The sequence below is a fragment of the Octodon degus genome, unplaced genomic scaffold (genome assembly GCF_000260255.1).
Source record: "Octodon degus isolate 3935 unplaced genomic scaffold, OctDeg1.0 scaffold00194, whole genome shotgun sequence".
Classification (NCBI taxonomy): Eukaryota; Metazoa; Chordata; class Mammalia; order Rodentia; family Octodontidae; genus Octodon; species Octodon degus.
This window is the reverse complement of record NW_004524770.1, coordinates 2,211,611-2,236,084: the sequence shown is the minus strand read 5'-3', so window position 1 is coordinate 2,236,084 and position 24,474 is coordinate 2,211,611. Positions and strand designations below refer to the sequence as shown.

General features: G+C 57.5%; 1 protein-coding gene across 1 annotated transcript in view; it reads left to right on the top strand.

The window, feature by feature from the left end:
- The window catches only part of Cdh4 (cadherin 4), a 516,253-nt gene that overhangs the window by 440,343 nt on the left and 51,436 nt on the right, over positions 1-24,474 (top strand). The window contains exons 5-6 of the mRNA XM_012517566.2: positions 5,729-5,884; positions 11,764-11,908. Coding sequence (XP_012373020.1) covers positions 5,729-5,884; positions 11,764-11,908 — 301 coding nt within the window. The remainder of the gene's footprint in view (positions 1-5,728; positions 5,885-11,763; positions 11,909-24,474) is intronic.

Sequence of the window (24,474 nt, the reverse complement as noted above, 5' to 3'; positions counted from 1 at the left end):
TCCTCCTCCTCCCCCTCTTCCTCCTACCCCTCCTCCTCCTCCTGCTCCTTCTCCTTCTCCCTGAGCTCTGGCCATCTGCTGGGAGCAAGGCATGTGGGCGCCTTGTCTCTCTTCTTCCTTCCCTTTGCCTTGGCCTGTTTCTTCTGTCCCTCCTAGGATGACCACTCAGAGAGCTTCCTGATGTCCCAGCACACCGGGGGCTCCAGTGGGGTAGATCCTTCTCTCTTCACCTCCCCACTGCTCCATCTGCTGATTCTCGTCCTTCTGGGCTCAGAGTGACTAATACCCTCCAGCTAGCTTTCCTCAGGGCTCTCGAAGCTGTGGCTTCCCCACAGCAATGGTGGTGACTCGGGCCATGTGCTCACCCAGCTATTGCTGGGCACCGACTGGGCGCACCATGCCAGGCAAGGATGTGTCACTGCTGGAGATGACCATCCATTGTGATCCCAGGGTCCAGAGAACATCGCAGTGTTCCAGGGCGTGGGACATCGCCAGTCCTCAAAAAAGACGGTGGGGCAATCCGTGCAGAACAGGAGAAGCACAGAAGCCCAGCCGAGTCCTAGTTTCCTGTCAGCACCAGAAGAGAGAGATTCAAGCGCCGAGATCCGTCCTCAGAGCTGGAAGGGCCCCTGGACGCTGCCAGTGCATTTAGCTGAAATCGCACTCTTACCTCTGTGCTCCGGTAACCGTCAGGTTTTAAAAGAAAATCACTTCTCTAGGCCTGCTGCAGTCACAGCCAAGTGTAAATCTGCTGCCAGAGCCTGGCGCGGAGGCCCAGGGGGGACTCGCGAGGCGTCACGACTCAGAGCTTTCCAGTGGATAGAGAAATGGGAGCTGCTACGGGCAGTGCAAAACTCCCAACAGGTACTGCAGGCGAGCGTGTGCAATCTGTTTTTCTGTGAAAATCCTGGGTTTAATATGGTACAAGGGGAAGATGCTGAAGCACTTCACTCAAGAGTTACATCCTGGCTAAAAGAAAAGGAGAAAATTACATCCTGGTAGAAGAACTTGATCCTGAGGATTTCAAACGCGTCTTTCTCAATGCCAGGACAGGCCCCAGGGGAAGCTTATTCCTGGCAAAGCCGCTGCCTGCAGCACCACGGGCTCCTGCTGGAAGCTGGTGCAGAAGGGAGGTGGGTGGGCGTGCGCCTGGGTTTGTGTGTGTCTATGGAACGTGTGTCTCTGAATTGTACTTGTGCATATGTGTGTGCATATTTGTAAACACTTGTGTGTGGGAGGTGGGGTGTGTGTGTGTGTGTGTGTGTGTGTGTACAGGAACCATGCAAAGCCATGAGTGCAAACAAGCCTGCTTTGGACCTGACTACCTGGAAGCTGATCCCTACCCCACGAACCCCATCCTGGGGACCCTCACAGACCCCCTTGTCCCTACAGTCCCATGCCGTGCATCCCTTGAGGAGACAGCAGATGATGGCCCAGGCTGGGCTGAGTCCTCTGCTGCCCCTCCTGACCCAATATCAGGTGTGGCACACCGGGCACGAACTGGCAGAGGCACTGCTGGCCGCCTGAGGACCCAGGGACGCGGGCTGGGGTCGGTCTGGGCTGGGTCTCTCCCTTCCCTGAAGTCAGTCTCGGCCAGGCGCTTCCTCCCCGCAGCCCCTCCCCGCTCAGGCCGGAGCTGGCCTTGCAGGCTGGTGCCAGGCACACCATTGCCAGCCGCCGTGAGTTACTTTAATGTAGACTTCACTTTAAACTAGCCTTTTACCGTCTGTTCCGTCCTTTAATAACAAATGCAAAACAGCATGATTCTCCGCGGCACCGCAGAGCTAGGAGCCTGACGGAAACGGCTGTCCGTGCTCTTTATTCTCGGCCCAGCCCTGCACTTCTGCGAAGTCGCTCTCATTTTCCGGGCGCAAGTCAAGGCGCGAGCTGCTCCCCCTCGATCCGGCGACTCACTCGCGCTGTACTTCTTCAGGCGCGAGCTGGGGGAGCCCCCGCAGCAGCCCGCCGCCCGCCCTATTTCAGAAGGACCCGTCAAACGGCCCTGAAGGATTAAGCAAATGCGGCCCCGTGGTCAAAACCTAATGAGGTTTCTTTGAGAAAAAAAAAAAAAAAAAAAGTAGAAGTTATCTTTGCAAAAAAAGAAGAGTTATCTTCGAGTACGCAGCGGGCACTCTTCAGTAGTGCTGTAATTAATTCCCCTTGGAAGTCGGGCAGCGTGGCCTGAGGGGGCCCGACCTGCCACGCCACCAGCCGCAGGACACTCCCGGCCCAGTGGGTCCTGCGGCCCCGTGTGGCTGGGAAGCCCCGCCGCGCACGCCACGGGCCTGTCCTGCCTGCGGCCGGCACGCTTCCGGTGCGCCGGCCCTCCTCACGGCGCTGCTGAGGCCCTCGCCCCACACGCTCTGGCTCTTCTCCCTGCACAGGTGGCCAGGAGGGCCCGCGCCCTCTAGTCTAGACATCACCCCCTGTACCTCGTCACCAAGCCCTGGTGAAACTCCCCAGGGATGGAGGAGAGTCTCGCCCACCAAAGGACACCAGGGAGAGCGTCTGCCTCAGCCAGGTGGCACTGAGCTCAGTGGCCTCCCGTGGTGCAGGGGGAAATTCGGACTCCACCGGAGACTTTTCCTGCAACTCCTGGCACTGCCACCACCAAGCCCAGATGGTCCCCACCACCCTAAGAGGGAGGAGTGGGTTTGGAGGTGGACGGAGCAAAGCACAATGTCCCAGCGCCCCCGGGCCAGGCCCGCCTGCCCTCCTTGGTCTTACTCAGTACGTACTCTGAAACCCTGTCTGCTGCATGCTGCTCGGGGTGAGTGCAGAGCCTGCCCAATCCTGGAGAATACGGAGGGCCCAGAAGCAAGACAGCCCTGAAGACTGCGTGTGCTCACAAGTGTGGCCTGTGTGCAAGCGTGCGAGCGTGCGTGCACAGCACGGGTGCATGCACCTGCAGTCCTGCCTGCTTCCCCTCCCAGGCCCCAGGTTGCCACCGACCTGTGCTGTGCCAGCCTCACCTCCTCCTCACGGGCAGGTAGGGGACTTCCATTGCCTGTAACCACAACAGGACGTGCTTCCCAGGGCAGGAGCGGCCGGCTGCTGACCACCCTGCTCATGACCCTAGCGTGAGCAGCGCTGGTGCCACCTCAGCAAACGCTGGATTACAAAAGATGCTCCCTCGAAGGCTGAGTCTTCTAAGAATTGGGGTCTTCTGGGGCATGACTTGTGGATTGGGGTATAAATTAACCCGGAAAGGATACTCATCATCAATTCCTTCCGATCCTCCACCAACACTCTTCTACTCCTTACTGTGCTATAGAAATAAGTCACCCAGCAAGAAGCCCTTCAGTCAGGGGGCCGGGGAGATGGCTCAGTGGAATAAGCACTTCCCTGGCAAGCGCAAGGGCCCAAGTTCAATCCCCGGTTCAAACAATTCTGGCATAAGCCCTGCACGAACATATGGGCTTCCGCACACGCTGCAGCGCTCCCTGCTGTCAGCAGGCCCAGCCACCCGCCACGTCACGCTGCAGCTACAGGTCGCAGGCAACCACGCAGGCCACTTTGCGGCTGCCCTCTGCTCTAGGAGAGCTTCGGGTCAGGCCCTGGCAGGCTACAGCCCCGGCTCAGGTCAGGGGAACTTCTCCGCCCCACCCTTTTTTCTGCTCAAAGTTTATATTTTCTCAAACCATAATCAGTTTAACTGAAAAGGTTTTTTTCAACACAGTTGAGCTCAACAAAAAAAAATAGGATGTGAGAAAAGTGTTATTTTTTTTCCCTCGGGTTTACCAAAAGCGCAGGTGTTTTCTTGAGGATGCGCCTCCCATTATAGCTCTCGAATCTCTTGGGGAGCTGCGGTTCTGCTGTCATCCTCAGACGTGGCCACGCCGCCGTCCTGGCTGCCGGTCGCCGGCGGCCTCGAGCTCCCTCCCCGGGCTGAGCACTCCTTCCTCACCGGCTGGAGATCTGTTGAGCACGTCAGAGCCGGAGCATTTTCTGGGGAGCAAGCTCAGGCTTCACCAGCAGGCTCACTCATCATTACTTCTCTGAGTATAACAAGTGGTTTTAAATAGCCTCTAAAAGCGGTTTCGATTCCTATTTGGCCCAATGCTTAGTTTAGAACCTTTTAAAAATTTCTAAAGGTGCTTTAAACATTTTTATTGGGGCTGGGGAGATGGCTCAGGGGAATAAGCACTTCCCTGGCAAGCACCAGGGCCTGGGCTCAATCCCCGGTTCCACAAAAAAAAAGCATTTTTATCATTCGATTTTAATTTTAATGTTTCATAGAAGGTCTTGGTCCGGTTTGCTCTGTGGAGCTCCTGTAGAGAGTTTTCGCCAGGCCACAGTATATTTGCCATCTTTTTGGGGTGGGGACAAGCCCTGGCGTACACAACCTACAGGAGGAAAGGGCTCACTGTGGCTCACGCCTGCAGGGGCTCCAGTCCACGGCCCACGGGCTCAAGGCAGAACATCACAGCAGAAGGCACAGGAGGCCGCTCTGCATACGGCAGCCAGGAATCAGAGATGGGGCAGAGCCAGAAAGAAAGGGGCCAGACGCCCCAGCCCCCCAGACGCCCCCACAAGAGTGGTTCACTAATCTCCGCCGTGTCTCTACAGGCAGTCAAGGTGACAGTCAGGATCCATCACATCAACTTCATGGGCCTCTGAGCCTTGAGGTGTTTTTAAGAAGTCAGATTTTCTAAAGATGTGGTCAAAATTGAATGCAAATCTGTAGGCTCCACCTTCCCAGTTGCTGCTCTCTGTTCTCCATGGCCTTCCTCCCCCTTCCTGAGGGAGCCCACGCCCTGAGGGAAACATCCTCTCCCTCTGAGGGTCAGGCTGCATTTCAAAATGTGTTGGCTGTGTTTCTCTCAGCGTCCCTTTCTTGTCACAAGATGTTTTGCTGTGACTAGCGAAAGACGTGCGTTGTGTTCTTAACTCTACTGTTATCCTTCTGGTTTCCCAAACACTTCTGTTTAGCTAACATCTGGGCAGAAAACACAGTGGTCCCACCCAGATGGAATGCACGCTCTGCGCCCCAGCATGCACTTTCCCACGTCTTCCCTGGCCCTGAGTCTCAGCCCACTTACCTGATTTGAGGCCACTGTGCAATCGTTTCTCAGTACTGTACAGCCTCTCTCTCTCTCTCTCTCTCTCTCTCTCTCTTTTTCTCTCGGAAGTCCCTTCACATGTGCATGTAGCTCTACTGACCAAGATGTTCCTACACCCTAGTGCCAGTCATCTTCTGTCAATGCCCGGAGCCTGAGGTCCTGCTATGTCCCACCTCGCAGCACCTCTGTCAAAGAGGCATGGAGACAGCCGTGCTCTCCATTTGCATCTGGAGGTCTCTGTGCCTTCACAACAGGGTGCACCCTGGCAGGTGACCTCGACCCTCAGAACTGGTCTCTGCCCCAATTTGATGGCAGAGGGTTAAGAGTGTTTCTGTCGCCCTTGGCCAATCTGAGCCATCCCTCCGTCCTTTCCAGCTGTGTTGTGTATCTCTGCCAGGCATCCCATGCTCGCTACATCGGCGCTGAACTTGATGTATGGTATCTTGTACCTTTTGGTGACCCAGGGGGCCACTGGACATGTCACTGGTGGCACTTGGGAAACACCTGAGTGCCAATCGCCCTTCTAGTTGCCAGGGTGGATGGATTAGCTGTGGTCCCTAAAGGACCCTAAAAACAGATTCATGAGCTACTTGGAGGGAGGGCTGGGCATGTCGGCCTCACCCACTGCAGGCACACTTCCCACGTCTCTCCCTCCTTCCTTTCAGATCCGGTCTGACAAAGACAACGACATCCCCATCCGGTACAGCATCACAGGCGTGGGCGCTGACCAGCCACCCATGGAGGTCTTCAGCATTGACTCCATGTCCGGGCGCATGTACGTCACGCGGCCCATGGACCGGGAAGAGCGAGCCTCTTACCACGTGAGTATCCACAACTGAGGGCGGGGAGAGCGGGTGGTGTGGACCTCGGCGAGCCTCTCCCCACCTCAGCCCTTTCCTGCCACGTGAAGATTCAACAACAGTAGCTGCCCCCTCCCGCCCCAAGCGGCTGCTCTGAGGACAGGGGTGGGTTAATGTGTGGACAAGAATGGTGTGTGTGCCTCGGGTTGATGTTGTGATGGTGCCCGTCTAGCTCCTCCTACTTTGGCCACAAAGCTGGGCTGTGCAGCTTCTGCCCCTGCTGTCCCATGAATTGCTCTGACTTCACTTGCTCCAGCCCAGGGTGCCAATCAAAGCCTGACCAGCTGTTCCTCCTCTGTGCTGGTCATTCGTTTGAAATTTACTGTCCATCTCCCACCAGAAGGAGGCTCTGTGTCCATGGGGAGTGGTCAGGCTTGTCCACACTGCACCCGGCCCCAGAGGCAGCGCCTGGCCCTGGAGGTGCTCACTGTGCTGCAGAAGGGAGGGCCGTAAGGGCAGGAGCTTGATTCTGCTTCAGCCACATGACCTCCCCCACTGACCCCTGCACCATCGGATGCTTGGCTGAGTGGACTCCAGGGAGCCCACCTCGGGCTCGCTACTTCCTTCAGAGCCCCAAGATCTCCTGCGTACCCCAGCTGCCCACGCCCCAGGGAGCCTCAGTCTCTAGTTGACAGACCAAAAGCTGCCATGTGCTTTGTAGCTTCTGCCAGTGAGCAAAGCCAGGTGTGAGGAGAGTCAGGCCTACAGCACCTGGCATCTGCTCTCCAGTCCCTGGACTTAGACACCCTCCTACAGGACAGGGCAGCCTTGCCCAACCTCCAGGTTCTTCTCCTTACCTACTTCACTATCCCTTATGTATGCATACATCCGTACAGACATACAGACATAATGTGCCTGTTCACTTCTCCGTCCACCTACCCCCCATCCACTCATCCTCCTGTCCATTTATCTAGCTACGCAGCTGTCCAGCCATCCCCTCATCCATTTGCCCACCCACCAGACACGCATTCACAGGCCCATCCCATTGGCCAAGTATTTAACCCCATCCTCACCTAGCCCTCTTCCACCACCCTCCATCCATCCGTCATCTTGGCAGTGCACTGGGCCCAGTGGTAGACGCCCCAAAGGTGGAGGTGAGCAGAGTCCACGTGGTCCCTCTTTAGGGAGCTTGCACATGCCGGGATGAGAAGGCACCACGTCCCCTGAGCAGGCTGCTTCCCTGCCCTGCAGCAGCAGTGTCACGAAGTCTCCGCACCCCCAGGAGGCACCATCTGAGCCGCTCCTTGGCTCTGCGTCTGATGGTGGAGGCCAGGGTCAGGAAGAGGAGGTGGGGAAGCAGGCTGTCTTGTTAGCTGTGGAGAGAGGTTTCCCCCGGGAACCTGAGCATCTGCAGAAAAGTCACTGTGTCCTTCTGGAGCCAGAATGGTGGCTTTGCCCGTGGGCTGAGGGATGTGAGGGACAGTGTCTGGACGCACAGGCCTCATTGTTAGGGAGGCAAGTTGTTTGAGGCCAAGGCGGAGGCACGGAGGCACAGCGGAGGCTCAGAGGGGCTTGACTTCTCTCTCAGCCCATGCTGTGACGCCCAGGTCGCCCTTGAAAAAGAGGGTCCACCGGTCTTTTGGCCACCCTCACACACATACTTGCAAGGCCTGCGGGCTTCTGGGCCACACGGCCACTCCCCGGGCCTGCCCCTCCCTCGCTCCCCTCCCCTTCCTCCCTGCACATGCACCATCTCCTCCAGAAAGCATTCGTCAGGGCCTCAGTGCTGAGTCCAGCTGGGCGCTCAGCCAGCCACCGGGCCAACTGACCACTGACAGAAGGGATGAGGCAAGGGAGGGTGGGGTGAGGCAGGTGAGCCTCCCCCTGTGCCCGCGGCCCCTGGCCCTGCCGGCCCCACCGGGCCTGCTAGTGGGCCTCCTGTCCTGCTGACTCCCTCCTGAGCAGGGCTCAGCTTGAGCCTGCTCCTTCACGGACACTTTGCCTCTGTACGGGCCACACAAGGAGCCCACTTTCTGATTAAATTCACCTCTTCAAGATTAGACAGATTAATTTTTAATTATTTCGGTCTCCTGAAGGAAGCTCCTCGGCCATGGGGTCCTTGCTTTCGCCTTCTCTGCTCCCAGCGGCCTCGGCTCTGGGGCCAGGATCTCGCTGCTATGATTGCCTGCTGCAGGGTTGCTCCACTCAGCCAGCTGCCTCTGGGCCTCTCCAAAGTGACTTCTGTCTCTTCTGGGAGGGGGCAGCTCTTGCAGGGCCTCCAGCAAGCAGGTGACCAGCTGCAGCGGGGCCTTCTCAGGCTCATTTCTCCTAATCTTCCAGTCTGGCTAAAAGGAAGTTGGCTTCATAAGCACGAGGCCAGGCTCAGAAACTCGAGCAGGGTGGTGGGGCCTGCTCTAGCCAAGCTCCGGAGTCACTCTACACATCTGGGACAGACAGAGAGCTCCAAGTCCTGGTGCAAAGGAGACCGCAGGGCCCCTCCTCCGAAACGAATTTCCAGAGGGAAAGGTCAGAACTCACAAATGAGGTTGCACTCGGGCCCTTCTGAGCAGAGCGCGGGATCTTGCCAGTCAGGCCAGCGTGCTCTGGGGCCACCTGTGGGCCCGTACTGTGGCCCTGTCATCCACCAAGTGTGAAATTCTGACCGACCCAAAAGACCCCACCTTCCTCCCAGGCTAGGCCCTGACTGGGGGCTCACCCCATCTCCATGGCCCTAGGGGCCTCGCTGGCTGGGCCCTCCCTCTGCACCTCCACTGCTCTGCTCTGGGCCTCGGCACCCTGAATCCCTGCCAGCCTCTGTCTCACCCGAGAGCCCCCCATGCCCCACCCCGGAGCCCTCAGGCCTGGGAAGGGGGCTGCAGGTAGTGCGGGGGAGATCTGGCCACAGCGGCTTGGGGCCATACACACTGCTGGCAGTCTCAGCCCCCCATCAGCGGCCTTGCCTTTCCATGGAGAGAACCGAGGAGGCAGTAGCAGGGTCAGAGGCTGGGATGGCCACTCGAGGGGCAAAGCCCTCCTCTCATCCACAGGCAACATTTACAACCCTCTCACTTCCAGGATGGCATTGTGCGAAGGCCCCACTTCCTCTGCCCCAGTTCTCCTTGCACGTTTACCTCCACTTGCTCTGGATTTTGGCTGACCAAGCTCCAAAGCCCCTCAGCACCACACGCTGCCTGGGTCCTAAATTGCATATCTGGGAACGCTGTGGCCACAGGCTACCAGGGAGAGAAGGCACACTTTCAAAGTCCTGAGGGGGGGCAGATCAGGCCTGCCTGGATGGACACCCTGCCTTAAGGTCCCTGTGTCCAGCAGCGCCCTGCACCCCGGCACAGGGCTTCTGATTGTGTTCCCAGGTGGAGCCATCTGGAACTCTCTACCCTCCTGGTGCCTTTGAACCCCATCCCATTTTTCACTGGTGGGGGGGTCAGGCCAGACCCCCATCCTGAGGTCGCCGTGGCCACAGGACAGTTGTGGACATCTGTCACCTTAGGAAATCAGCAAGTAGACATTCAAACGATTGTCCTGCAAGATGACATGCTGACAGATTCTTCTAAGGATACAGTAAGGAATCCCACCACACTCTGTCAGCTGGGCAAGTTCCCTAATCTTCTAGGCCTTGGCTTCCCTGTCTGCAAAGCAGAAATGGAGTCTCACAGACCCCAGTGAAGGCACTGTCAGGGTGCCGCCCAGCCCGGGTCATGAATGCTGGGGCCACTGATGAGGAAAATCTCTATAGCACGCCCCCAGGACAATTTGCAAGGCCTGGGTGGACCACAGAGGGCCCTGTGGCCCCGGGGGAACCTCTGACACATAAGTGAGAAGTCAAGGGCAGGCAACCAAAAGAGGGAGAACTGGATTCCACCTGCAGCAGCCAGGCGCTCGCAGCCCGCTCTCCTCCCATGCACATCACCAGCCCAAATGCCAGGCCCACGCTCTCATGCCTGCTTCTGGCCTCTCCCAGCATAATGACAGAGAACCAGGCGGATTCATAACACTGCTGGAAGTTCACTCTGCGAGCGATACTCGAAAGGACAAGTTGTAGAAAGCTGGGTAACTCCTCCATTGGCATTTGTATTCCCCTCTGGCAAGGCAGTACCAGTGCAAGCCTCAGCGGGTGAGCCCAGCCTGATAGATGTGGGGAGAAGGCTTGCTCAGAGATCCCCAACAGAAGCCTGAAATGTAATGAAAACTTCTGGGGGGGATAGCACAGCTCCCCACCCTGGCAGCGCTCCATGTCTGGCCTGGGCATTCCCACTGCTGAAGGCAGCGCCCAAGCTAGAGTGTAGCTCTGGTTAGAAGGAGGTGACCTTCATCCCCGCTCAGCATCGCGGACTCAAGGGCTCCTGACCTTTGGTCTGCACTTTGTTGCGTGGCTGCGTCTGATGAGATGAAGGTGCCAGCCTCCACGAGAAGCCCCCAGCTGGCTGCAGTGCTGACCATGACAAGGATCAGCTGGTGACCGGTGGGCATCCGTGAGCAGCAGAAATGTCCCAAGATGTTTAAACGCAGTACTTCAAACTGGCGCAAGGCACACACATACCATCGCTTCCTGTGCTCGCAGCGTCCCCAGGAATCAGTCCTAATTTCTCCATACACTGATGCTCTTGCCTCGTCAGGAAAGCCAGGCTTGAGGTTCCCCTTAACACACAGTTTAGTCGCAGAATTCCACTCCTGGCTGTCAGAAGACCCACCGAAGCACAGGCTCCTGCGCAGACCTGGCTGGCTCGGCGTTGCCCTCTGGCGGGCGGGCAGGCAATGCGCCTCCCCACGCAGCCTCGCGGCTCAGGTAGCCCCGAGCACCACTCCTCTTGGCACCCGTGGAGGCGCTGCAGAGAAAAGTGAGCCAAGGACACCAGGTGACAGTCGTGGCTTTGGTGTAGGGAGACCTGGGGCCCCGAGGTCTGATTTCTCCCTAAAATCCCAGGTCCCAAGGACCACGCCCCCTCCCTCTCTCCGGCCCAAGAGCTCAGCCACCCTGTCCTCATCCCTGTTCTGCCCTTGAGGTCTCAGACTGTCCCCTCCGACAGGCCTCCGTCCCTGACCTCTTGTGACCTGGGCTGCTGTCATTCTACCCATGACAGGACCATCTTGTCCTGCCTCACTCCATTTCCCTCCTGGTGAGAAGTGCCGCGGCCAGTCACTTGCTTATTACAGGATGATCTGAGATGTGGCCCAGCACGTGGCATTGCAGCACGTGGCATTACAGGATAATCTGAGATGTGGCCCAGCACGTGGCATTGCAGGTCCTTGATAGGCACTGAATGAATGAATGAGTGAATGAATGAATGAAGGAATGAATGAAAAATTAAGTCTGAGCAGTCTCTCTGAGATCTTCCAGCCCAAGTTCAGGGTGTGTCCCCATTTTTACTTGAAGTTCTCTGGAGTCTCCTCCCCTGGCAGGGGCAGGAGGGTCTTCCCAGCCCTCTCTGGCCACCCCTTCCCCAGAGGGCCAGGCCAGCAGATGCCATAGCCTACGCTCAATGTGAGCCCTGCTCCCGGTGCAAGCTCGGGCCTCTCTGGGCACCCCTATGTGTCTCCTCTCTGGGTCTCCTGCAGGCACAGCCATTAATGCCAGGGTGCTGCTGGGCATAGATGTCCTTTCTGCAGCCACCTTGAGCAGGGTGATGCTCATGGAAGTGTGGACATCTGTCCTGCCCCAGACAGTGGAGAACTGTCTCAGCAGACCTAGAGGCCTTGGTGGCCTTGGCCAGCGGGAACTCAGAGGACAGAGAGCTGAAGCTGAGAGAAGTTCTTGGCCATAACCAGAGCCCCACTGGCCCCACCCAGGCTGCCTCTGCTGTCTCGGGGCCTGGGATACTGCCTTCAGCAGAGTCAGGGCCACCAAGGGGGCTGCCAGCCCTGACCTGTTATGTTGTCCCCAGCTCCGAGCCCATGCTGTGGACATGAATGGCAACAAGGTGGAGAACCCCATTGACCTGTACATCTATGTCATTGACATGAACGACAACCGCCCTGAGTTCATCAACCAGGTCTACAATGGCTCTGTGGATGAGGGCTCCAAGCCAGGTGAGCACGGACTACTTGGGACACCTTGATGTGTGTTTGCTGGGGACCACAAGCCACTACTGGGCCAGGGCAGGCAGGGTCCAGTGCCTCAGGACTTGGTCCTCAGCACACCCTGTTCTTGGGGACCTCAAGGCCCAGGGGTACAAACGAGAGCTGCAATAATCTCAGTGGATTACAATGACCCAGGCCAGAGGAAACTGACTTCTCTGAGAGTGGTGGGGACACAGTCGGCTGTGGAAGACCCTCTGTGGAGGTGACTTGAAGTCTGGGGACTGGCACAGGACAGAGCAGCACAGAGAGGGGCTAGGGCCTGGGGTCACTGCATGTGCTGCAAGGAGCCCCAAGGGGAGGGAGCACGGGCCCAGAACCTGGGGCAGGAGGCTGGGCAGAGACTGAGCCTTGCTGAGCGAGGTCTCATGGGCTACACTTTGGATCTGGTCCCAAGCACAGTAGGAAATGAGGCCAGCCTTCACCAGGCCCATGAAGTAAGCCACATCTGAGGCCTCTGTCCCTCACCTGCAGGGTGGCCTAAGAACCTGCCCCCAACACAGACTTCTGTGTAGCACAAACTATGACAGCCACATCATTGCATGCAGGGGCCCTTGGGAAGCAAGTGCCATGTCTTGGGTGTCTACATCCTGTCACTGGCAGGAAGCAAGCATGCCTCCCCCCACCCTTAGCAGTGTGGAGACTCCAGCCAAGACAGCATGGCCCACTGCAAATGTGGCGCGTGACCCACCGCAGCACGTGGGAACGTGCAGTCTAACCAGCCCCAGACCTGCAGTTCCCGCTGCAGTGGCCCCCACTAGACCCTGTGATTCTGTGCCTACGAGCTCCCCACCCGCAGCCTCCTGCATCCAGGGAGGGGAAGGTCCTTCTCATGGGGTGGGGCCAAGGTCAGGGAGGAGGCCTCTGCTGGGGCTGCCAGAGGAAGCCACCCAAAACCCAGGACCCCAGTGGACCATGCTCACACCTGAGTGTGCCCCCAAGGAGCCCCGGGGCCCTGCCCATATGTACATGGCATCCTTCGTTCATCTGAATCGCATTCAACTGCAGGTCCTGTTTGGTTTGGGGTTTTTTGGTTGGTTGGCTGGATGGTTGATTGTGTGTGTGTGTGTGTGTGTGTGTGTGTGTGTGTGTATTGTTTTTTGGCAATGAGGATTGAATGCAGGACCCTCACCCTGAACTACATACCCAGTCTTTTTATTTTTGTATTTGTTTAAATTTTGAGACAGGGACTTACTAAGTCACTAAAGTCCCAGCTGGGATTGAACTTGTGCTTTGCTTCGGCCTCACAGAGTGCTGGGATTACAGGCATGCACCACCCCACACGGCTGGGTCCCACATTTTATCAGGCAGCCCCACCCTGGCGCTCTGCCTCAAACCCAGAGCCCGTGGAGCCTGGGGCAGTCTGTCCTGCGCACTCGAGGGGCCAAGGAGGGTGCGCCCTCCGGCCACGCAGTGGTGAACACCTTTCATCACCATTGTCGTTATTCCCTAGATTGGCTTTTGGAGTGGTAAGGAGCAGGGATACCAGGGTGACCAGAGGGAAAAGCGAGTGGCGGTATTTCTGCAAAACCATGGGCAGCTGTCCCCACAGCCCCTGAAGGGGCAGGGCAGTCCCGTGGGTGGGCAGATCAGCTACAAGCAGCCAAGGGTACCTCTTGGACAGGCTGGGAAAGGTGGGAGCGCAGCTGGGCGTGCTCCCATTCAGGATCGGGCAGGCCTTCCTCCTGGTCAAGGACCTACTTCAAGGTGCTAGAACTCTAGGTCTTCCTACCCCAAATCAGATTTTCCTCATCTTAGCTTCTTGTTGTAAAAAAAATCGATAATGAAAGTCTTTCTAAATGTGTAGCTGGTTTTACTCATTAGGGTAACAAAAGCCACAAATTGCTGCATCTTGCTCGCTAGGAAATCCCCTTAAGCCTTTAAGCCCTAGACCCCCCTGGCTGGTGGTTGGCACTGCTCACCATCTGGGCTGGCCTGGGGGGGCGGCAGCCACCGTGAACCCCGAGCCCTGTTCTGCTTCTCTGCACTCACTCCAAGCTTTGCCAGGACTCGGCCTGAGTATGAGGGACGTGTCGGCTGTCAGCACCCCAGGGTCTGGCGCCCCCTGCTCCCCTCTCGAGGTCCAGAAGAAGAGGTGACCTCTGCATAAAGCATGGCAGGTGGGTGTTCCCAGCAGCACTGTCCCCAGGACCTGGAGTCCTCCACAGTCCACTCTCCCATCAGGAAATTCCATAATGGAAGGGTTTTACTCCGGCCTTTGTGGGAAAAGCTACCACCAGGAATGAGTCATTCCTCTCTGGACTGATGGGCTAATGAAAGGCTTCGGATGTGCAGTCTAACAGAAAACAAACGCAAGGAAGACTAAATATTGACTAAGCAAGAGAGGAACTTTCGAGGGTTGGGGTTCGCTTGGGGACATCAGTGGGCAGCAGGCATGGAGTCCCCACTTCGTTGACTGGCCCGTCTCCCCCCGGCTTTGTGGCCCTCTTTGGTACCACTCCCTGCTCCTGCGGTCCTGGGATGTGGGGCTCAGAGCCGTGGTGCCCCTCTGGCTGAGAGGTGTGCCCCATGGCTCCAGGTCCCCACATTGGGCCTCTTCGGCACAATCTTCCTGTGCCTCCTGCCTGGTCCAGTGGTTAGCAGCAGTGCAGCCCTCCGTCCAGGGCCCGCAGCAGCTTTGGGACCGAGTTCTTGGTCTGGAGTTCTTCAGAGTGTCACTCTCGGCTTTCCTGACCCTTGGTGATCGGCGCCGAGAAAGTTCCCGCGGCCATGCTGGCCTTGGCAGTAGCTGTCGCATTTCCGAGCAGGAGGACAGCCTGGGAAGGCACGCTCCTGCCACAGACCCAAGGCAGGTTCCTGGGGTTGTGTCACCCTCCTGGTCCCCACATGCACCCAGCACGCTGCACACATGGGGCCTGAGTTCCCTGCTGCCCCCAGCCGAAGGCCCATGAGGTATAGTCACTGCCTAGCAAAGCATGCCGGGCAAGGCCCTCCTCCCTGGGCCTGAAGCTGGCCCTGGGCTCCAGAGCCCCGCAGGAAGGGGCCCAGCCGAGGCTTCCTCGCTGGCTGACCTGTGATACAAGCCTCCCGCCGGCCCCACCAGTCGGGAGCTGAGCCTTTGGAGGGCACCCTGCTCCCAGCTCTGGCATATGATCAGCCAGAGAGCAGCCCGGTAAGGAGCTGCCTGTGCTGCCACCAGAGAGCTGGTGCCTCTGCACCCAGGGCTGTCACTGTTGGCGTCAGCCGTGGAGGAGCACACAGCGACATCTGTCTTGCTGAGATCCAATGTTCGTTTCGCTACCGAGTCTCTGCCACTTCCGTGTCCTCTGCCGTGGACCCGCTCGCGTCTGCAGTCCTCTTGCTACTGGGACTGTTTATAGAGTCTGAGGATCCTGTACGCATGCTGGATGTGCGTCTTGTCCCGTGTGTGGTTCCAGGTATTTCTCCCCTCCTGGAGCGCTTCTTTCCCCGTCGCAGGCCTTTCACAAGCAGATGGTTACAGTAATGAACTCTGGCTTCGGGCCAGGAACGTTTCGTCCAGCCCTCCGTCCTGAAAATGCTCTCCCAGACTTTCCTCTAGACGTTCAGGGACTTTGCGCCTCATACTGTGCCCAGGTTTCCTTTTGCGCTGCGTTTCAGTGCCCAGTTTTCCTTTCCTTGTTTTCCCATTTCTGACTGCTGCTCCGCATCCCTTGCCGCAGCGCTGTCGCCCTCTGTCGCTGGGCCTCTGTGCTACTCTGGGGTCTTTGCTTCTGTCTTCCTGCAGCACCACACTGTCGTGAGTGCTGGTCAGGATGGTCACATCCCTGTGCCGGCCCTGCCCTGGGCACCTTCCCCGGCAGGAACCATGCGTGGAGCCCCACGTGCTCAGCACCTTCTCAGCTCTCGGGCCTCCTACCCAGGCCGGGTCTGCACCGTATGGCCGAGTGTGACAGGGGCATGGCCCCAGCCAAGCTGCCTTCAACCCACAGTAAAATCGAAATAATCATAGGCTCACCTGCTGGAGCCAGAAGGGGTAGGTGAGGGCATTCATCAGCGCCTGTATTAATTACCATCAACAGGCAAGTATTAGAGTCACTATGAATCCAAGCTCAAAGCATGAGTTCATTTTCCTGACTCCACCAAGTTACTTTTTTTTGTGCTCCAAGTGCCTTCAGGGCAGGTTTGGCTGGCTTGAGTTGTAGGGGTCGAACCCCAGCAACCTGAGCCTGACTGCTTTGTTGAAGCAGGCATTTAAAGAACTGAGCTAAGGGGCGGGCCCCCTCCACCAAGTTACTTTTGCTAACTGAGCTTTTTGTTTTGTGTTAGTTTGATTTGGTTTGGAGGTTTGGTACCAGGGATTGAACTCAGAACCTTGGCTTCCAGGCAGGTGATTATGCTGCCGAGCTACACTGCCAGCCCTGAACTTCTCATACATGTAAGATTCAGGCCAGGTGTGCTGGTGTGGGCCTTTACCCTGCACCCAGGAGGCTGAGACAGGAGGACCCTGAATCCCCGTCCGTCCCAGCCTGGACACATAGCAACTTCAAGGCAAGCGTGGATTCCATAGGGAGCCGCTATGCCAACACCTATGACTCAGTCACTGGTTAGCCAGCCTTCTGCTGCGCACCTGGCCGGTGCCTCTGCTGGCCTACTACGAGGGCTCCGGTTCCCTGGCGACACTGGAGCTGCACTTGCAGTGTGGATTTTTCTGGATTCTTAAGGTTCCCAATCAGCTGAGTCCGGCGGGGGTGGGCTTGTCGCTGAGGACTGCTGATGCTGGGACGTGGCTGGGATGGAGCAGGCGGGCCTCATGACGACCTGGCTTGGCCTGCCCAGCATCCGGGCCACTGCACAGCATGCCCACCCCAGTGGTGTGTCTTGGCTATGACCCCTGGGTCCCCCTGCACCTGGCATCCTGAGGACAGTTCTCCCTGGGACAGGGGGCTGATGGAAACTGTGGCCCCTCAGACCACAGCTGCGGTGTCTGACCAGCAGAAGCATCCACAGGGCTCCTGGGCCGGGTGGGATCTGCGCAGGTGCAAGGCGAGGGGACCGCTCAGGCAGCTGGTGGGTGCTGGACCTGCACGGCCACCTACGTCAGCTGCTCCCAGGTGCTGGGCAGCACCCAGCTTTCTTGTCTGTCACTCGAGGCCTCAGATTCCAGGCTCACCCAGGCAACCTGGAGTACCTGGGTGCCCCTTCCCTGGCCCCGGCCATGTGCTACTTCTCCCTCCTCCTGTCCAGCGTACCCCAGCATGGGCAGTCCTGGGCGGACCCAGCGTGTGTCCAGCTACTAAGAAAAGATGCCTCCCAATTGCCTCTTTTAGCCACGAGGGTCCTGATTAAAATTCACTGCACTCCCTGACCCTTGTAGTGGTGTGGAGACTCACATTATGAATCTTGAAATGAATGTCATTTGAAAATATTAAATAGCAGAGAAATCTACGTGCTGCAAATGAAGTCAAAGAAACCTTCATCTATACAAGGCAGAGTTTTTGCTTAAATAGATTATTCTATTAGTGGGCCCTGTGTATTTATTTATTTTATTTCTGTGCCGGTGGAAGTCCCCCTGAGATTAATGCCACGGACTAACGCACAGATGGCACCAGATACTTGAAAGTCATCTGAATATTAAGAATTTAAATCTTTAGCCTCAGTGATTTGAGCAGAAAGCCAATTATGGGGCTGAATTAGTTTTCAAATTAAACTGCAATTTAAGGCTTGTGAAATTAATCCTTTAAGGCGTGTGGCAGCGTTGTACACGCATTCCAAGGCAGAGCCGAGCGGGGAGTTCTCTGCTTTCTCCGCCACCTGCCAGCATAATTAATAAAGAGATGTCCTGATCTCCAGGTGAGAGGCAGGCCGCACCTCCGCCGGGCCAGGAGGGGAAGGCAGTCCCTGCTCACCGCTCTGTTTGTGAGGGAAAAGCTGAGTCTTGTAGGAGAAGGAGGGGCCTGAGGCAGCCTCCGGAGAGAGCCGTGGTCGGACGACTTCTAGATCTCTGCTGAGCGCCCCAGGTCAGCCCAGATGCCGCAGCGGCCACGTGTTTGTGCCCACGGCCCTGCTGCTGCAGTTTATAAACACCATGGTGTGGGAGGCTGGGAGCGTGGAGCTGGGTCTCAGATCCTGCCTGCAACGAGCGAGGCGTCTGGAGAGGACATGGACGGAGATCCCTACTCCCCCCAACACTCCAGACCAGGAGGATGGCCGTGCATGCCGGCCCTACTGTACTGTACTGTCCACTGGGCCCCAAGCCCAGCCCATGCCCTGCAGACCCCAAAAGACACAGCGACTTCCCGCTCCCAGGAAAGGAACCAGGGCTCCAAGAGGCAAAGTCGCTGTGAAGAGCTGAGTGCCTGAGGCTGCAGCCAGGACCAGGCCTGGGGCAAGGACTCCCCCCCACCCCGAGCATCAAGCCCCGCCTGGCAGCAGATGCCCCAAGACTGTCATCGGAAAGCTCAGCATCCTCTTGTGCCTCAACAGGACAGTGAGGGCTCCTGGGTACCACCACCTGAGCCACAGCCTAATTGGCATGGGCAGCGCAGTGATAGCCCCTCAAAGCTCGTATCTACCCGGAACCTCAGAATGTGACCTTATTTCAAAGTGGGGTCTGTGCAGACAGAATGGGTCAAGATGAAGCCAGCAGGGTAAGCGCCATGCCCTCACAAGAAGAGGAAAGACACCCAGCGAGTTGCCAGGCGAGAACAAAGGCAGGGTGCCAAGGAACCCTGGGCCTGAAGAGCCAAAGCCCCGAGGGGTGTGCTCCCCACCCGTCCTCCGACGTGGGCGGTGGTCCCCAGGCCAAGAGAGAATAAACACAGTTGTTTAAGCCATGCGGGCTGTGACACTTAGCTGCTGCAGCTCTGGAGACCAGTACAGGCCAATCTGGGGGAAGTTCTGGGCTCCTCGTCGTCCAGAAACTTCCCAATAACAGCCAAGGCGGAGGCCACCAGACATCCCTGGGCATCACCAGCTGTGCTTTGTGTACTCTAAGGCTTGGGCAACAAACCCCTGAGTCCTCCAGCTACTGGGCCCCAGCCACCCAGGCCACCTACAAGCCTGAGAGGGTGAGGAGGGGACCAGTCGGGCCAGCAGGATCTCAACCCAAGGGCTGGGGGTACGGACCAGCAGCACAGAGCTTCCCCAGCCCTGCCTTGTGGCTCTCATCTGACCTGCTGGGCTTGCTGAGGAAACTGCACACAAAGAAAAGAGTGTTTCAGAGCTGAGGAGACAGCTCAGCAGTCTAAGCACCTGCCTGGCAAGTGCAAGGACCTGAGTTCGATCCCCAGTACCACATGCTATGCCGGCATGCCATGCCAGCCACTGAAACCATGTGTGGTGGCACACGCCTGTAATTGCAGCACTTGGGAGGCTAAGACAGGAGGATCATTGTGAGTCTGAGCTGCAGAGCAAGACAAGACCCTTGTACCAAATAAAAGATTTAAAGAAAAGAAAAAAGACATCAGTGCAGGGCTGGTGCCCAGTGTCCACAGATGTCTGGGTGCCAGGCTGACCCCCTATACCTCCCTGGAGAGAGGGGACAGAACGTGGGCATGAGTGAGGATTGCAGGACCCTGGCTGGGTGTGGGGACCTCTCCCCTGCCCCAGCCCCTGGCAACTAGCTGTGCCTGGTCTACACAGCCTGCTTTCCTCCTCAGGCTCCATGCAACCCACTCAGCATGGGGTCCCAGGTGAAGGCAGACAGCTGTGGGTTGCAGCCTGGGTCCCCAGGGAGCAGTGTCTGGAGAAAATGTGCCTAGCCCGTGCATGTCCCCAGGTCCCTGGCAGTGGCTGTAGTTCAGGAAGCAGCCTCGGAACACATGCCAGCCTGCATGTCTGTCTGTTGGGATCAAGGGTCCTGCACAGCAATAAATCCTTCCACGTCCCTGCCAGAAGCAATCAATCCAGCCCACCCAACGTTCTGCAATTTGGTCATTGTCAAGAATTCAGCACGCTCCAACGAACCCGGGGCTGGGACAGTGGTGATGAACCAGGCTGTTAAAGAGCCGCACTTCATGGCCACCGTCCTGGAGTCTGTGGGTGTGGGCCGTGGCTCCAGGGACAGCAGGGCTCAACCATGGTGCAGTACCAGAGGTGCAGCACCCAAAGCCAAATCCTCTTCAGTAAAACTGCCATCCTAGGGCTTCCCTGTGGGGTAGCCGTGCAGATGGGGTCGCTGCCGCTAGAGCCTCCGGCTGCCTCTGGGTGCCTCTGGGCACCTCTGGGCACTTCTAGGAGACTGGACAGTGTGTTTACAAGTCAACCCTGTTTTCAAAGCCTTGGAAGGTGACATTTGAGCCCATTTTCCTATTGTTGAAATATTCCTTTCCTAACACTAGGGACAGCACTGAACTTAGACTTGTGAAGTACGCTGGAAACTCCTTGCCCTGGTTGAGCTGTGTACGTCCAGCCCTTTCCGAGGAGAGGAGGTCTCCATCCCTGGCTCCTGCAGCCACTGGCCAGCCTGTGCTGGGCTCGCTCCATCTGCCCGTCTCTCCCGGCCACCCACAGCCTGGCGGGGTGGAAAGCCACCCTGAATGCGCCTGGGCCCTTCTGTGTTCTTGAGGCACCCACATCCTTCCCCTTGGCCTCCCTGGCCATGCCGCCCATGGTCCCCACTGAGACTTCCTGCGCTCCTGACTGGGTCCTGACCCAGCCTGACAGCCCTGCTCAGGGAGGCCGCGGCAGCGCCCTCTCTGGTGTACCCTCTTCCTGCCCCTGCCTCCCCAGTGGGGCTGACAGTCTGTCCGTCCTCCATGACCCAAACCACAGGTCTCAGAGCCAGGCCAGCGTGGACAGGACGCAAGGCTGAGCAAGCTGTCACATGAGGGAAGCACAGCCTGCACCCTCCTTGGCAGACTCACTGGTGACCAGGAGACAGCGGGACAGGGACTGTAGCTGAGTCAGGCCTAGCCCCCCTCAGAGCCTACCTGCCTGCCCCGCTCCACCCCGGCCTCCAGCCAGCCCACCAAAGCCTCCACAAAGCAGGGTTGGCCCTCCTCTCCCTCAGCACAGAGCGGTGATTTCTCCCAGAAACACCAAAGCCCTGAGAGCCGCAGCCTCCTCCAGCCCCTGTCTGGCAAGGTCCCCTTCAACTCACCGCCTCCCTCGCCCACTGTGCTCTCTCTGAACCCACTGCCAGAGCAGCCCTGAGGAGCGACTTGGAAATGTCCCGAGCACCCTGTGACCTTTGGCCCTTGCCCTTTCCTCTTCCCGGGCTCCAAGAAGGCTGCTCCATCCCTCCTCCATCCGTCCTCCCTGCCAGGCCCCTCACAGTCCTCTCGGATGCTCTGCTCAGTGCAACCTCAGAGGCCAGCGGCAGTCAGCTCCTCCCTCACCAGCATATAGAGGCTCCAGCACAGCCAGTGCCTTTTTCCCTCCTGTGAGCAAGCGATCCCACGCCCTCCCTGTGCCCCCTGCCGCCCCACAGCTTTGTCTGGTGTCCCCAGCAAGTCCTGTACCCTCTGTGCTGGTGGCTGCCAGCCCTGGCCATTTCAGTGCCTGGGAGAAACCACGGCCCCTGCCATAGCCTGTCCTCCTCCCATAGCTGGGAGGGGCCCTGCCCCAGCTCCGGGACCACAGATGCAGAACAGGGGGAGCACCCACCACTTGAGGTGAGCACGGCTGGACATAGGGAAAGAGAGGGCCCCGCAGGGTGACCACCCACACTCTGGGGATCACAAGTTTAAAGCCAGCCTGGGCAACTTGTGATCTAGTGAGACTCTGTCTCAATTTAAAAAAAAAAAAAAAAAGCCTGGTGATGTAGCTCGGTGTGCTGGCCCTGGGGTCGATCCCAAGCTGTACCCGTCCTGCTTACTAAAGAAACAGATGTTATGCAAAATGTACAAATGCATAAGAGTTCACAAGACCAGCCCACAGTAGCCGCATGCAGAATCAGCTGTGGAGAGTGTGACAGGGCTGTCATCACCTGGAACTCGGGGCAGTGTCCCACACAGGTCTAAGCCAGGAGGCAGAGCGTCTGTGCTGGGAGCCAGGAGAAGACGGATGTCCAGTGGGAAGGCAGAGACGGGGCTCCGCAAGGCAGGAGAGGCGTGCTGCCCTGTCCTGCTCCTTTCTACCATGCGGGATGAGTGGCCCTACGGCAGGTCATCTGTCTTCAGTGACCTCCCCCCCCCAGCCACATCCAAAAGTGTGCTGACTCAGCGCAGCCAGGCTTACTCAGGTTGACACGATCAGCTAATTATCACAGCAGGACAGAGAGGGATTGGGACAGGGACAGAGACAGAGACAGGAGAGCCAGGGCCGAGGGCTGAGAGAGGAGGGTTCTGTTGGGGCCCCCTGCCCTCTAGTGCGGCAGTGGGCAGAGGCAGGATGCTGCCTGGGACAGCCTTCCCTCAGGCCAGTAGATGTCCCCAAGAGCCAGCTGGGCAGATGGTACGAGGACCAGCAGGGTCTGGATATCCCTGGACACACATCAGAGCTGCCTCGCCCTGACGGCAGCAGCATGGCTTCTCCCTGCCTCTCCCCCTGGGAATGAAACAGGACTAGCTGAGCCCTTGCTCTGCTCCAGGTCTGGGAAGACTGGGGTCATGTCCATGGCAACCCATCCCCGGGCTGCTTTCTCCTTTGGCTGAGTCCTCAAGCCCTGAGCTCTGTCACCTGATTCTAAGAGCTGGCCCTGCAGACAGCGCCAGGTCCTTCCTTCCTTCCTTCCTTCCTTCCTTTTTTTTTTTTTTTTTAAGGAAACCAAATTGTAATTTAGAACCCTCCCAAAAAAAAACCAAAAAAAAAAAAAAAACCCTGCTTTTCATCAGTAACCTTCCTATGATATTGATGGGTCTGTGCTTGTGCAACAATCCACTGGGTCATTGTGGCAGCAAGCCAACACAGCGTGACGCAGCATGGGGACCCAGCAATGGGCACCCTAGACTGACTTCTGTTGTCCCCCCCCCCCGCCTCTGTTTACCTCCGACTTCCTCTTGTTTGTCCCGCATGCGGTCCGAGCCTTCCCCAACCTGCGCCTGTTATACCACGGGGCGAGCACCACCCCCAGTCCATCCCCATCCATTCCGTCTGCCTGCCTCCTCCCCGAGGGTCCTCGCCTCTCTTTAGCAGCCCTCCCACGCCGAACAATAAAGGTCTTCTTTACTTCTCTCCCACACAAATATCTTTCTCTCTGTTTCTGTCTCTCTCTCTCTCTCTCTCTCTCTCTCTCTCTCTCTCTGTCTATCTCTCTTGTCTGTCTGTCTGTCTCTCTCTCTCCCCCCGCCTCTGTCTGCCACATTTTATTTTCTGATGCCCAAGTGATGCCTTTGGAAGAAAACTTGGGAGACACAGAAATTCACAAAGAAAATCAAACTTTCGCATCTCATCTCAGCCCTCTGAGGTTGTTGATTTCATTGTCATTTATCTTTCTGGCCTTTATTCTTTGCATAAATGCATTTTTATTTTAAAGATTGGATTCATACTGAAAACAGTTCGGAAACTTGATTACTTTCCATTTCACCGTATACCATGAAAATCTCAAGTGTCAGAAGGTATTTTTTCACAACATCTTAATGCTCTGAACGGCTCCATCACAGGAACATACCCACGTTTATGTAACCAGCACCTGCTATTTGTCACCTAATGCAATTTACGTACTGACTGTGCTCATTCTTTGTCTCCCTCCCTGGATGTGAGCATCGCAGCTCTGGGATTTTTTGTTTGTTTCTTTGTTTTGAGACAGGTTCTTGCTATGTAGCCCAGGCTGGCCAAACCCACTGCAGTCTTCCTGCCTCGGCTTGCAGGTGCTGGGACGGCAGCCACGCGCCACCATTCACAGCCCTGATTCCGCTTTCTATTGTAAGACAATTGAAGATCCACTCACAGAACACAAGACAAGAGGTGTGTGCCCCTGCCCAGCACCCTCCAGCAGCACCATAGAAACACACTCAGGCCCACCGGCAGCAAGCGGCGTGGCAGCCTCCCTCACATCCCCAGGGCAGGAGTGGGCCCCGCGCCACCTTGACAGCAGGCCAGCGGAGGAGGTGGTGTGCTGCGGCGTGCCAGGCAACCTGTGGGGCTGGTCCTGAGAGAGAAGAGGACGCAAAGAACCGGGAGCAGTCCGGTGGCCCTCCCCTGGCCTTTTGAGCCACTTGGCAGCGCAGCTCCTGCTTCACTTCCCGGACTGTTATAGACACACAGTCTGACTTCCTGTGGGACTCAGAGGCAGCCGGCCAGCCTCCCAGTGCACCCAACTTCCTGGTATATTTGAGTGGTGGCTGTTAAGAGTAGCTGGCTTCTCACGCTGGTCAACATAGAGAATGGGTGGTTTCTTAGGCTGTTACTGTGGACAGCGGCCGGTTCCCTGCGCTGCTTCGTGTGGACAGCAGGCTGTTCCCTGTGCCGGTGAGCGTAAATCACAGGTCACGTTCTTGGGCTGGCTTCTGTAGCTGGCAGCTTGCTTTGCCGGGTGGATTGGTGTGGAAGACAGTTTGGACTCCAGGGTGGCTTCTTCCGACAGCAGGTCACATCTGACGCTCACCTCCTTGGCTTGCCTGGCTGCGCTGGGAGAAGGGCATTGCATGCAGTGGCACAGGGGACAGGACGGGCCTGCCCTGGGCCCTCCCCCC